The 14,634-nt window shown below is 43.7% G+C and overlaps 1 protein-coding gene across 1 annotated transcript in view; it reads right to left on the bottom strand.

Annotated features, from left to right (window-relative positions):
* Positions 1-14,634, bottom strand: part of LOC145337552 (uncharacterized) — a 54,561-nt gene that overhangs the window by 34,070 nt on the left and 5,857 nt on the right. The window contains exons 4-6 of the mRNA XM_080182344.1: positions 14,541-14,563; positions 14,337-14,452; positions 11,471-11,989 (exon numbers count right to left, since the gene is read on the bottom strand). Coding sequence (XP_080038470.1) covers positions 11,471-11,989; positions 14,337-14,452; positions 14,541-14,563 — 658 coding nt within the window. The remainder of the gene's footprint in view (positions 1-11,470; positions 11,990-14,336; positions 14,453-14,540; positions 14,564-14,634) is intronic.

Here is a 14,634-nt window from a genome sequence, read left to right as displayed (position 1 = left end):
TTGAGCGACCAATGGTTCCTGAGGGTGAGTGATCACCCTAGAGGCTGGAGGCCTCTCTAAGGCAGTATACTTTGGGAGCCATGTGGTAAGAATGTGAAGACTGGAGCTCTGCAGCAGGGCAGCCTCACATGGCAAAACCTCCTAATTCTGGTTATCAATAAATACCAACTTGTGCCTATCAAAGCCTGAAGACTCTCTTGACAATTCCAGAGGCTAGACTCACAAAATAACGTAACGTATTGGTGATAAGATGGAATTGAGTGAATGGCACGGCCTACCTGTGAGTACCCTGTTTGATTAAAGCTGGAAAAGAGGGACACCCATCTGATTTTTGGGAGAATAATCTCAGTGAATAGACTCTGTGACACAGAGTTGTTGAGCTGGTGCTAGTCAGTGAGGGGCAGTCAAAGTACCAAACCCAACGTGTGTCCAGTGAGTAAAGAGATTTAGTCAGATATATAGTTAGAAATTAAAATGGGGAGTGATTAGCCTTCAGGCGCAAGAGAAGTAAAACTTGAGCTGAAGGGAAACTGGAAAAAGAGAACGGGCAGGAGTTTTGAACTAAAAAGATGCAACTCGAAGAAAACCGTTTCAGATTTAGAAAGGAGGAACTGGAAATGGAAAGCAAAGATCTTCAGTTGGACAAATCCAGATGGCTGAAAAGAGCAGGAAAGGAGAAACTGAGATTTATAAATCTCCCGATGGGAATAGAACCTGAAGGAAGGCCAGGGGGAGAGAGGAAAAATGCCTGCACCGAGGGATCCTCATCATAGAATCCCTGCAGTGCAGAAAGAGGCCATTCAGCCCATAGAGCCTGCACCAGCTCCCTGACAGAGGATCCCACCCAGGGCCTCTCCTGTAACCCCACATATTTACCCTGCAGATCCCCTAACCCACACATCTTGGGACATTACAGGGCAATGTAGCATGGACTATGGGAGAGTCCCCAACCTGATTTAAATAGAGAAATTAGTTTAAAAAGTATTTGAAGGGAAATGACTGGCCCTCACTGGAAAGCAATGCTGCAGCTTAGAGAGTAAATAAAAAGACGTTCTGTACCTTCACTGATATATTTGTTGCAAGGTACACCTGCAAAGGCAAGGCAACTACGTCTGAACTACAACAGCCTTTGGAGAAAATAGATTACCACAGTCTTAAGGCAGTAATGCATTTAAAGAAGTAATGCATTTAAAGTTGTACAACATTTAATGCAACAACCTCTGGAAGGACAAGGGATAGGAAAAACAGAGGTGACCCCAGAGAGAGGGCAACTCTGGAGGAAAAAAAAGGGGGTCCGTAAGCAACGCAAGACTTCAGCTGAGGAAATTAAGACCTCAAAGAAGAAGCAATACTGGGGATCGGAGGAGGTAATAAGCCCTCAAAAAGCAACATCAGACTCAGAGCAGGCTGTGAAAGATTCTCTAGAAAGAAAGCACCAATGGTTCCCAGGAGACTAAATGAAGAGCTGAAGGCAACGAGACTCAGTTTTGTCCAGTGTTTTTGTATTCTAATGAGAAGTTCCATGGAAGTTTCTAGCAATAAACAACAAACAAACGATAAAGCTGTAATCAGTCAGAAAGTAAGACGAGCCACAGGAGAAGAAGTAGCAAAAGTGAAGAAAATAAGAGTTGGATAAACTTTCACCGAGGAGTATAGCAAATAGAAAATGAGGTGAAAGTTCACGATCCTAATCTAAATAAGAAGCGGTAAGCTCAATAAAAGCCAAGAAAACACAATATGAAGAAGAAGGAAGTAGCTAGGAAATCTATTGGGGCCGGGAAGAAACTGCCTACGTTTGCCAGCAAGTGGTGAAGGGACTGCAGCACCAACATGCAGATGTGAATAAAGGGTAAAAACATGGTTAAGAGAAAAAGCACAAGTGGAACACAACAGAGGTCACAGCATGAAACCTGAAGAGCCAAGGAAACCCCATGTAATGGATACTATCAGTTTTGTGATGAGTGGGAGAACTATTCTTCTCGGAATAGAACACATCAGAGATTTGACCCATGGCATTCACACAGGACATCCTGTTTTTAGTTTTAGAAGTTTATTTATTAGTGTCACAAGTAGGCTTACATTAACGCTGCAATGAAGTTACTGAGCTACACGCTCTGGCGCCTGTTTGAGTACACTGAGGTAGAATTTTGCACGGCCAATTCACCTAACCAGCGCGTCTTTTGGACTGGGAGGAAATCAGAGCACCCAGAGGAAACCCATACAGACCACAGGGAGAATGTGCAAACTCCACATAGACAGTGACCCAAGCTGGGAAGTGAACGTGGGTCCCTGGCACTGTGAGGCAGCAGTGCTAACTACTGTGCCACTATGCTGTGTGTCATCTACAGCAAAAGTCATCGTACTATTGAGCAGAACTCAGAGCAGAGCTATCATTTACCAGAGCCATTATTGGGAATTCTCTAGAAATCCAGTTGAAAGATTGAACTACCAGCTGTGGGCTTAAGAAATTGGCATTCTGCAGAGAGGCAGAAACAGCCTTGTGGTTGAGGGTGCTGAGGAGGACTTAGCAATGGACAAACCCAAAGAGAGAACACAACGGTTGGAATAAGTTAACAATTCAAGAGAATTTTCTCAAATATTACAAGATGGAAGAAATGATGAATCATAGAATCCCTACAGTATAGAAGGAGGTCATTTGGCCCATTGAGCCTGCCCTGCCAACAATCCTACCCAGACCCTATCTCTATAACCCCACATATTTACCCTGCTAATTCTCTGACACTAAGGGGTAATTTAGCATGGCCAGTCAACCCAACCCCCACATCTTTGGACTGTGGGAGGAAACCGGAGCACCCGGAGGAAACCCACACAGACATGGGGAGAATGTGCAGACTCCACACTGTGACTCAAGGCCAGAATTGAACCTGGGTCCCTGGCACTGTGAGACAGGAGTGCGAACCACTGTGCCACCCTCTGAATGTAGAAGTAAGGACAAAAAGAACATTTCAGTTCTCTGAAAACATGCAAAGCATGAGGAGAGAGCTCGTTATCAAAGATCAGAAGGAAATGATAGAAACTCTGAAATGGATAAACTGAATGGATTGCAAATGCAGAGTAATGGGCGAAAGAATGATTCTGACTCTCTTCAATAAGAGAGTTATTCTGACATAAAATGCAGTGGTTTAGGAAGGACTCTGATGTATACAGTAACAAAGTGTTAAGCACGCTCAGAAATGTTGACTGAGAGCTTGAGACTCTCGAACAATGACGAGACAGAGTACAGAAATGAGGGAGAATCTGGTGAACTGGTGCGGTAACAATAATCTCTCCCTCAATGTCAACAAAACGAAGAAGATTGTCATTGACTTCAGGAAGCATAAAGGAGAACAATCCCCTATCTACCTCAATGGGGACGAAGAAGAAAGGGTCAAGAGTTTTAAGTTTTTAGGTGTCCAGATCACCAACAACCTGTCCTAGTTCTGCCACACTGACACTGTAGTTAAGAAAGTCCACCAATGCCCCTACTTTCTCAGAAGATTAAGGAAATTTGGCATGGCAGCTATGACTCTCAGCAACTTTTACAGATGCACTATAGAAAGCATTCTTTCTGGTTGTATCACAGTTTGGTCTGGCTCCTACTCTGCCCAAGACCGCAAGGATCTACAAAAGGCTGTGAATGTAGCCCAATCCATCTCGCAAACCAGCCTCCCATCCATTGACTCTGTCTACACTTCCCGCTGCCTCGGCAAAGCAGCCAGCATAATTAAGGATCCCATGCATCCCGGGAAAAAAGATACAAAAGTCTGAGGTCACATACCAACTGACTCGAGAACAGCTTCTTCCCTGCTGCTCTCAGACTTTTTGAATGGACTTATCTCGCATTAAGTTGATCTTTCTGTACGCCCTAGCTCTGACTGTAACACTACATTTTACACTCTCTCGTTTCCTTCTCTATGAATGACACGCTTTGTATAGCATGCAAGAAATAATACTTTCACTGTATGTTAATGCATGTGACAATAATAAATCAAAACAATCAAATCAATTTCTTGCAAAGATTTGGAAATCAAGATTAGAATGCTGATGGAGCAATGTTTACGTGAGACAAGTGGACTAAGAATAAAATTTGCACATACTGAGAATGAGAATCAGACAGCAGGAAGAACAGCTTACTCATCGGATACAGACAAATTAGCTCCCTATCGAGTGAAAGATTGAGAAGACAGCCATTGGGAAATAAAGCCCAGTTGGGAACAAATTCAGAAACCGGCTGAAGATGATCGCTGCAGGAACTCTTTTCACAAAGACCACGCAAAATTGTCAGTTCATCAACAGATACTGTAGGTGAAGGAAAAGGGTTTTAAAAAAAAGCAACTATAGGAGATGGAGTTGGAACTATCTCAGACAAAAGTGGCACTGGCAGAGACAGAGTGATTTGAAGAACTGCTCAGGTCCAGGCAGAAGACTGGTTGATGCAGAAGACAAAGGATGAGATTGGAAAATGAAGACCATCAGCTGCAGATGTGCTGGAGAGAACTGCAGAAATCTGCAATTCAGGCAGAGAAGGAGACTGAGATTGAGATTGTTACACTAATAGAATTGCACAAAAACCAAAATGATAATATGGTGGCTGGAAACCATGCTGAATAGGAATGTGAGGAAGAGAAGAAACTTTATCACATGACATAAGTACCAGAAATAGAAAACCACAACCATTTCCTTCACAACTGACCGACTTGAGATTATGCAAGAACTGTTGAGGCATAAAACTCTGCTGTGTTGCAATGATGGTACCTGTGTGCAGTTTAGAGTAAGCTGCTTGAAAGAGTAAAGAACTACAGTGGATTGGAGAGTGACACTGTGCAGAGTGAAGTATGTCACCTGTGGTCAGTGCACAGTCCAGGACAGAACTCCAAAAACAGCAAGCCTGTACTTAAGAATCCCATGCAAGACTATATTTGGAACCGTGCTTAGTTGAAGATTTCTGGAAGAACTGTTATGCTGAATGCAAGATCCCTCTATTGAACAATTTGCGACATAGATTTACAAATGCCTAACTTGTGTGTAAATGTTTATTTGGAATGTGGATTGAGTAAATCGATTCTGAAGATCGTAAAGGGGGAGAGACTTTGTGATTTGTGGTGTTTGTCTCTTTAGGACCGAGTACTTCAGAAGAGGGTGACCTTACTTGAGGGATCAATGGGAACCAGGAGTGAGAGAGCACCACTCATTGGGTGATCAATCTCGAGCAGTGCATGTGAAGACTGGTGATCTATCCAGGGTAGCCATGTGTCAGAATGTTCTTCCAGATTTTCTGTTATTTCTTCTATTCAGAGGTGCCGATAAGGCAGAGGGGGTCTGATCCATGGGCTCCAGTTCATAACCATAAGCCAGTGGGCCTGTACGCTGTGGATCTGGAGGTCAGACTTCCTCCGAGCCTCCTGTAGTTTAGTCTTGGCCCATGAGCTATGCAGTCTACATGTGTTACCACAGGGTGGCACTGCATGGGGTGACATACTGGACAAGAGACGCTTATGCACTCAGCTCATAACAGGTACACTGCTATCCAGCAGGGAAAGCTGAAAGGACAAGCTGATGGACCCACTGCAATAACACACCTGGCACATTTTATCGACAGGAGACACACAATTACCGTTGATTACAAGATAAATGTTAACATCGCATTTTAATAATTTCCTGGAAGGTTGCAGCTATTACCAAGACTCTCAGATATCGTGGGAGAATGAATATTTGGTGTCAATTGGAGGTCCATAGAATCCCAACAGGGAGGAGACCATTCAGCCCATTGAGTCTGCACTGACTCTCTGAAAAAGCTTCTTAACCAGGCCCACGTACCTCTCATAACCCTATGCATTTACTACAGCTAATTCACCTAACCTGCACATCTTTGGAGTGTGGGAGGAAACTGGAGCACCTGAAGGAAACCCACACAGACACTGGGAGAACATGCAAACTCCACACAGACAGTGACCTGAAGCTGGGATTGAACCCAGATCCCTGGAGCTGTGAGGCAGCAGTGCTAACCACTGTGCCACAACACTTTTTTTGTGTGTGTTTGAATGTACTAACCCTTTTGAGTTCTGCACCATCCTAGAATTGGCTAAAGAATCTGTAGGTTTAAATCAGCTCCACATTATTGTGAAATGACTGCATTTCTTTGAAACTTCTTACCTATCATGTTGTGACTGAGTCTTCACTGAAATATATTCTCTCAACTTGAGAAATATCGCTCCATCTGTTTCTGCAAATCAAAGTTTCTCCTCGAGAGTTAAAATGATCTTGAACTTCTCGAAGAGTTTTCTCCATTGGTTCTAGAATCCTTTCCTTTTCTTCCCTGAGATATCTGAGCAAACACTGTTCTTACATTTTATTGAACTTGGATGTGGTGCGGGTCTGCAGACTACTCAACTGTTCGTACCAAATGAAAAGTCTTTTCCCAACACTGGGTGATACAGGAGTGATAGAAGTTGTGTCCACAATCCCGTGAAACCAGATTGATGAAGAAATCGAGACAAATGAGAGAGTGCCTTTTCGGTCCAATTCTCTTCCTGCTATCTAAAAGCCATTTTTATATTCCACACTTCCTGATACAAAGCACTTTATGTTTCAACATTTTTTGCTGCCGAATTTATTTATTTAAATATAGAGATTGCAAAACTGCTCAGTTGTACAGAAAGATCTGGGTAATGAACTGTAAACAGCCAGCATGCAGATACAGCAAATGATTAGGGAAGTGAATGGAATGTTGGTATTTGCCACAAGGAGACTGGAATATAAAAACTGATGTTTTAATGCAGCTGTACAGAACCATTGCTGAGACCACGGGCCAGATTCTCTGTAACTTCAGGCCTGGAATTACAGATATAGGCCTGGAGTTTCACATATAGGCCCCTAGGCCTGGAGGCACGCAATTAGGCCTGGCCAGACCAAGATGACAGATCTGCTTCTCAGTAGTGAACCACATGGGTTTTTATGACAATGGTTTCATGGTTACAAACGAAATAACTCTCCATTGAGGTTTGAGCATTAATTTAAAAAATGGTTAGTACTAGTAAATCAGAATTTGACATGTAATGTGTTTCGGGGGGAACCTACTTTCTTTAGAGCTTTACTGAGTTTAAATGTAAAAAGTTATTGTGGTTGTTTTAAACACAGTTCCTTTCATTCCATCAACCCGGGAGAAATTTGAAAATCCCAGACATAGACTATTTTCTCTAATATATCTGTTTAATTTGTTCTTTTCACCCAACCTGCCAATGCCAATAGTTTGGGATGGGGACTTCCCAATCCAGGTTTAAATAGTTCACATTCCTTTGTCTGACCCATGCTTTATTATTATTGTGAATCACCAAGATAATCAACTCAAAGAACTTTTTCCACAGGACCTATGACAGGTTTGAACTTGCTGCCAAAGCACACAGCAAGACTTTATATTGAAGAATAAATATAGCAGGGAAAAGGAGTTTGGTATTTGTGTAACGGGGTGGGGAGGAGTCAGATAGCCCAACAGTTTCAAACTTACTTTTGGAAATAAAATCAAGCTAACTTACTGTCCTGAAGTGGCTTTCAGCCTTATTCACGTGACCACACCAGAGTTGAAAAGGACACGGACATTTGGGGAAGTGGAATCAGCAGAGAAATCCAACAGCAATGGTACCCTGCTCCTGGCACAATGCCTAGAACACGACCTTGTGTCTCTGACAGAGCAAGTATTGGTTATGACAAGTACAGAGTCTCGTGGCAATAGCTGTGCTCCAAACGCTGGCACCTGCCCGAATGCTCCATCATTCGAGCAGAGGACCTCAGGAACGTGTGTCCCACCCGCACCATGACAGGAGCTGACAACTGGACAGTCCACCATGCAATCCACTCTGTGATCAACATCAGTGGAGCTCCAAAGCAGCAACAGAAACAAAGCCACAGGAAAATAAATTTAAAGACCCTGATTAGAAAGCCGGATTCAGCCAGTGTTTCACTGACTCCCAGAGACACAGAGTCTACACAGCGTCTGATCTGCCCTCAAGGCCTCCATAATCAGCAACATTATGAAGCAGTTAGTCACTGGACCAGGAAACACACAGACCTGTTTAAGAACGACCGGGAGATCCCGAGCAGGGGAGCAGAATTAAATGGACATTCTTTCAAAGAGCCAGTGCAGTCACATTGGGCCAAATGGCCTCTTTGGGTGCTGTTTGCTTCTATAGATTTCTGTGGATTTAATCCTTCTTGACTTGAAACTCACGAAAATCTTGTTACCAGCGGGATCTTGCTGTCCAGTCAGCAGCTGAGCTCCACTACGGGTTTCCCGGAGTGTTCAATGGGAAACCTCATTGACAACAGGGGGACCATAAAATTCCACCAGCAAGCAGCACACCGCCTCCCACTGCCACAAAGCACATCAGGAAGGGAGAGGAAAATTCCATTCTGTATCAAATTGATTTATTATTGCCACAGGTATTGGGATGCAGTGAAAAATATTGTTTCTTGCATGCTGTACAGATAAAGCATACAATTCACAGAGTATATTGGAGAGAAAAAAATGATGAGAGGTGTAGAAAGATCAACTTAATGTAAGGCAGGTCCATTCAAAAGTCTGGTGGCAGCAGGGAAGAAGCTGTTCTTGAGTTCGTCATGTTTTCAGACTTTTGCATCTTTTTACTGACAGAAGAAGGTGGAAGAGAGAACGTCTTGAGTGTGTGGGGTCCTTAATTATGCTGGCTGCTTTTTCGAGGCCGTAGGAAGTGTAGACAGTGTCAATAGCTGGTTTGCGTGATGGACTGGGCTTCATTCATAAACCTTTTGTAGTTTCTTGCTGAATTTAGTATCAATGCTTCTTCACTGTCACTAAACCAAAATCCTGCAATTCCCCTCTAAAACATCGATCAAAGCAGGGATAATAGAGGAAATTGATGTGCAGAATGTACTGGAAATATGACTAATACATATTGAGTGTACTTAGAAACACACCAGTTCAATGTTGTACCTGACAAGCTTGAATGCTGAGGGGATGAACAACAAACGATGGCTTTGACCACAATGCTCACATTTCGTGAAAGATATTTGGAGGCAAAGGGCAGCTATACAACATGTAGCGTGGATATATTGACTGGCGTGGATGTCTTGTAATTCAGATTAAAAGTAGTAGAAAGGCTTACCGCCTCCCTTCGATATAGAGGAGGTGCCAGATAATTGAAGATCAGCAAATGTGACATCCCTCTTCAAAAATGGGTGTAGGACATTCCTAGTAACTAAAGAACAGTCGGTTTAACATTAGTGCTAGGTAATACTTTAGAAGTAATAATTAAAGGAAAAAATCAATGGGCGTTTGAGTTAATTAAGGAGAGCCAACACAGATGGTGCATGATTAATTTATTGAAGTTACAGAGCAGGTGGGTGAAGGGATCGCAATAGATCTCCTCATTCTAAGATTTTTCAGTCTTTCTGCTGATTTTTATTTCCCATTTGTGTGAAGTGACAGATTCTTAAAATGACATTCATTGCTTTTGACCCTTATGTTTGGGATAGATTGTCTTTTGAATAATGCTGAAGAATTTTCCATGTCCTCCATTGTCTCAATGTTTTACAGCAATTGCATTAAGTGTGAACTCAGGGATGGGTTTACAATGAAACACACTGTGCCATGGCACAAGGGGTCCCAAAAACACTGAGTGAGGATGCTGTTCACCTTGCCATCTAAGAGCACTGCTCACTCCCAGTGACTCCTAGATTGTTCCCACCTCACTAATCTAGGGATGTAACTGTGACAAAATTGCCCTTTCACCTCTCAGCCAAAAGGTTCTGGGATTAAACCCGCACTGCTATTGACTGTAAAGATCAAAGCTGCCAGTGGAGTTGAGTACAAAGGGAATACAATATTATCAGAGGAATCACCTTTCAGAAGAGATGTTAAACTGATGCAGTGTCTACCCTATAATCTCATTATATAATAAATAAGATTGTGATGAAACATCATTGACCTGAAACACCTGGTACTCTTACAGATGCTGCTTGATCTGCTGAGTTATTCCAGAATTTTCTGTTCTCTTTGCAGATTTTCAGCATCTTCTTTTCCAATGTAACTCAAGTGTTGAGTATGAGTGTGTGAGATATCGGGGGCAGTGCTCCCAATAATCCAGGAGCAATGCCTCCACTCACTTTTCAACAAAGTATCTCCCAGACAAGCTTCAGAAATAGATTTCATGTCTTCACAGCTACTTTTAGAACATAGAACATTACAGCGCAGAACAGGCCCTTCGGCCCACGATGTTGCGCCGACCAATTAAAAAGCAATGACCCTCTGACCTAAACCAATCCCTTTCCATCCATAAACCTATCCATGGATCTCTTAAACGCCCCCAAACTAGGCGCATTTACAACTGCAGCAGGCAGGGCATTCCAATCCCTCACCACCCCCTGGGTAAAGAACCTACCCCTGACATCTGTCCTATAACTACCCCCCCTTAGTTTAAAGCCATGCCCCCTCGTGCTAGCTTTCTCCATCCGAGGAAAAAGGCTATCACTGTCCACTCTATCTAAACCTCTAATCATCTTATATGTTTCAATAACATCCCCTCTTAGCCGCCTTCTTTCTAACGAAAACAACCTCAAATCCCTCAGTCTCTCCTCATAGGACCTCCCCTCCATACCACGCAACATCCTGGTAAACCTCCTCTGCACCATCTTCAATGCCTCCACATCCTTCCTATAATGTGGGGACCAGAACTGCACACAATACTCCAAGTGCGGACGCACCAGAGTTTTGTACAGTTGCAACATGACGCTGCGGCTCCTAAATTCAGTCCCCCTACCAATAAACGCCAAGACACCGTATGCCTTCCTAACAACCTTATCTACTTGATTCCCAACTTTCAGGGATCTATGTACACATACACCTAGATCCCTCTGTTCATCAACACTATTCAGAGTCCTACCGTTAGCCCTATACTCTACACATCTGTTATTCCTGCCAAAGTGAATTTGAAGTTTTTTTTAAAATGAATTTCCTGGGCATACAGGCCCAGATTTTTAATTTTAGCTTCCTGACACACACCACAGTCCCAAACTAGGAAATTTCACTATCTCAGTTTGGGCTTTTTTTTAAACGACACACCTTTGGACACTAAGGGGCAATTTAGCATGGCCAATCCATTTAACCCGCGCATCATTGGACTGTGGGAGGAAACCAGAGCACGCAGACACAGGAGAACATGTAAACTCCATACAGACAGTCACGCAAGGAGAGAATCAAACTCAGTACCTGGCACTGTGAGACAGCAGTCCTAATCATTTGTCCCACCCTGCCGCCCTGTCTGACTGGGATTTTATCATTTGGAAATTAAATGACACATTTAGTGACAACCAGTTGTCAATGGTGGTTTCTGACCCCTGACCGGTGCCCATGACCTTAATCATTGGGTCAAGTTATTGTGATATCAGAGATGATGTGACTATCTGAAGTCCTGTCCTAATTCTGGATCCGGGCAACCACCGGAGCAGATCCTCAGACAATTGTATTCAACCCAAGTTTCAAAGAAAGGATGAAGTTTTTCGGTGAATTTATTCCCAGTGAAGGTGTGGAGATGGGATTTGGTGTCCACATTGTAAAATGAAACTGTCCCAAACTCATAACTGAGATAAACTCCCACCTTCCCGGGGATCTGACTGACACGGAGAGGGTTTCGATGAAAGGAATTTATATAAAGCTGTTTCCCAACCCGTCCAATTGACCAGAATCCAGTCTCCGGGGTCAGTCTGACACCTTTTTTCCTGTCCACGGATGCAGCAGCTACTCCCAGACTCCAATACAGATTCCCCACTGCCTCCACCTCCCAGTAATGTCTCCCTGATGTGAATCCCTCTAATCCCAGCACACAGGGAAACAGAAACTCTGTAAACCTCTTCCTGGTCTCAGGAAGACTCTTCTTCGTCCCGCTTAATCTCAAACTCTTCAGATCCTTAGACACCTCGAGCCAGGGATTTGCAGTTTCCACATCCAGGGTCACAGAGACTGGGAGAAAAAGCAGAGAATTAGAGACTGTCTGGGAATTGGGGTGGGGGGGGTTGAAGAACATAAGAAATAGGAGCAGGAGTAGGCCATCTAGCCCTTGGAGCCTGCTCTGCCATTCAGTAAGATCATGGCTGATCTGAAGTTGATCAGTTCCATTTTCCTGCTTTCTCCCCATAACCCTTAATTCCCTTGTCTATCAGAAATTTATCTATCAGTGACTTAAATGTATTCAATGAGGTAGCCTCCACCACTTCAATGGGCAGAGATTCACCACCCTTTGAGTGAAGAAGTTCCTCCTCAACTCCGATCTAAACTGCACCCCCCCCCCACCTTATTTTGAGGCTGTGCCCTCTAGTTCTGTTTCCCTTTCTAAGCGGAAAGAGGAGGGGAATGGGAGGTGTTGGGGAGCTATGATTGGCACGAGAGGAATGGTGGAAAAGAATTGCTGACGATTGCCATTCTCTCCCCAATTTCACCTCTTTTTCATCAACATGAGAAAGAGCTGTTTCTTTAGGAGGAAGTGGGAATCTGACAACAGCAGAAACACTGGGACTTCCACAGAGGGAGGTCACAGCTTCTGCAAATATCAAACATTACACTCACCCTCATCAGCACTGTGTAGACGGACAGGAATAATAAAATTCACAATAGCTGGAGTTGGAGCCTCCATGTTAAAGTAAATATCGCTCCTAGTTTAATGTACGACAAAAGGACTTCACAATACTCAGGATTTGAACACCTATCACATTGCTCACCAGATTACTACTGACTGTGGAACTCAACCTGTAGGTGTAAGGATGTTGGTGTGTGTATGTGCAGGTGCTTTTGGATCAGTGACAGATAGGGGTGGCACAGTGGTTAGTGCCAGGGACCTGGGTTCAGTTCCCAGCTTGGGTGACTGTCTGAGCAGGGTCTGCACGTTCTCTGCAGTTTCCTCCCACACTCCGAAGACAGGTTAGATGGATTGGCCATGCTAAATTGCCCCTTGGTCTCCCAAGTTGTGTAGGTTAGGTGAATTATCTATGGTGGATATGCTAGGTTGCGGGAATGGGGCGGGGGAGGGTAGCTAGGGAGGGATGCTCTTTGGAGAGTCAGTGCAGACTCGGTGGACTGAATAACCTTATGTGCTGTAGGGATTCTGTGATCTACAGAGGTGTGTGCGTATATGAAATGAAAATTATCTACAAGTTGTTTTGAGGATGGAAGTTTGTGTGCTTTATGTTATTGGTTTCTCTAAATAGGCACAGAGAGAATATGCAAATTCCATACAGGCAGTCACCCAAGCCCGGAATCGAACCCAGGTCCCTGGTGCTGTGAGGCAGCAGTGCTAACTACTGTGCTGCCAGATACCCTAACTTCTGATTTGTCTTTTTTCCTGAAGGATTCTTCCCACTGTGTTTATTACGTCCCTCCTGACCTTGGTCATGGATGTGAGTCTGGTACACAAGGTGGAGATGTATCAGGATTGTAGGAGAGGAAAGGTTCAGCTGGGAATGGAGGGTTTCCACTTGCTGAAATTTGTCAAGTATTGATGGGTTCTGGAGACGGTGCTTCATCTGATGATTCCTGTATTGGGGACTTTTTTTTTGGAAGTTGGATTCAGTGCATGAATAAGACTTTAATTCCAAACAGCAATACTGTTAGCCGTGTTCCTTTGTAACTAATTACTGAATACCTTACGGTTTTGAATGTCCTTCTGTTGTGAGTTTGCAGGCTGGGGTGGCGGTATTTTAATAAGGGGGAGTGTGATAGGTGGAACCCAGCTACCTTGCACTCCATCACAATTGTGTTGACGGTGGCGACCCTCTCATATCACCCATTGAGGTCCTTATGTTGGCTCCCTGAAACTCACCACGGAATGGGCATTGGGAAGAATGCGCCTGCTTTGTGCCAACCCCTTGCTCCTGACACCCTTCCCTCTTGCCATACCTCACCTCCCAGAAGGAAAAAATACAGTAAAATGGGGAAATAGGAATATGCGCTCGAACTGTTTTTTCCTATTCTGGACCTGGGGGTTTGGGTCAATCCTGGATCCAAAGCTTCAGATAGTGTTGTACTGGAGACAGATCCCCTTGAGTGAAGGTGAGAGCATTTGATGTGGCAGCAGCTCTTAGGTGGAATTTCACTCCAGGATTTCAGGTTCTTGATCCCAGGAATGCTTGCTGCAGCACTGGGGAGTGCCTGAGCGATACTTGCAGTGAACTTTCCAGTATAGAAGCGCTCACCAGCTCTCCAACCTGCCTATATGAACCCCATCATTTCCATTAAATACTCTTTGATATTTGCGTATATAACAATTCAAACCCAAATAGATAACTCAGGATAAAGGGAATTATCTGAGTCTTACCAAGGTTAATGGTATCCAGCATTTCTCTCCACACTGGGAATGGTAAAGGTCCGTTGAATTTTCCAATCGACAGGACACCATCTGCTAGTGAGAGCTCATTATGGTTGTCGCTCATCCTGTAAATATTAGTTGATGATAAATTGACCATAAACACTTTTTTCTGAGTAACAACTTGCACTGGTTTCAGTAAAGTTCATGTCCTACCTCCTCTTCTGAGATGTTTCCGCCTGAAATAAACAAAACACAAAATTGAGTTGACAGAGATGGTCTATCATTATCCAGAAAGCAGAAATGACAT

Source organism: Carcharhinus amblyrhynchos, unplaced genomic scaffold (genome assembly GCF_965287045.1).
Source record: "Carcharhinus amblyrhynchos unplaced genomic scaffold, sCarAmb.v2.hapA scaffold_52, whole genome shotgun sequence".
NCBI lineage: Eukaryota > Metazoa > Chordata > Chondrichthyes > Carcharhiniformes > Carcharhinidae > Carcharhinus > Carcharhinus amblyrhynchos.
The sequence above is the reverse complement of the archived record's forward strand: the minus strand, read 5'-3'. Positions and strand labels throughout refer to the sequence as shown.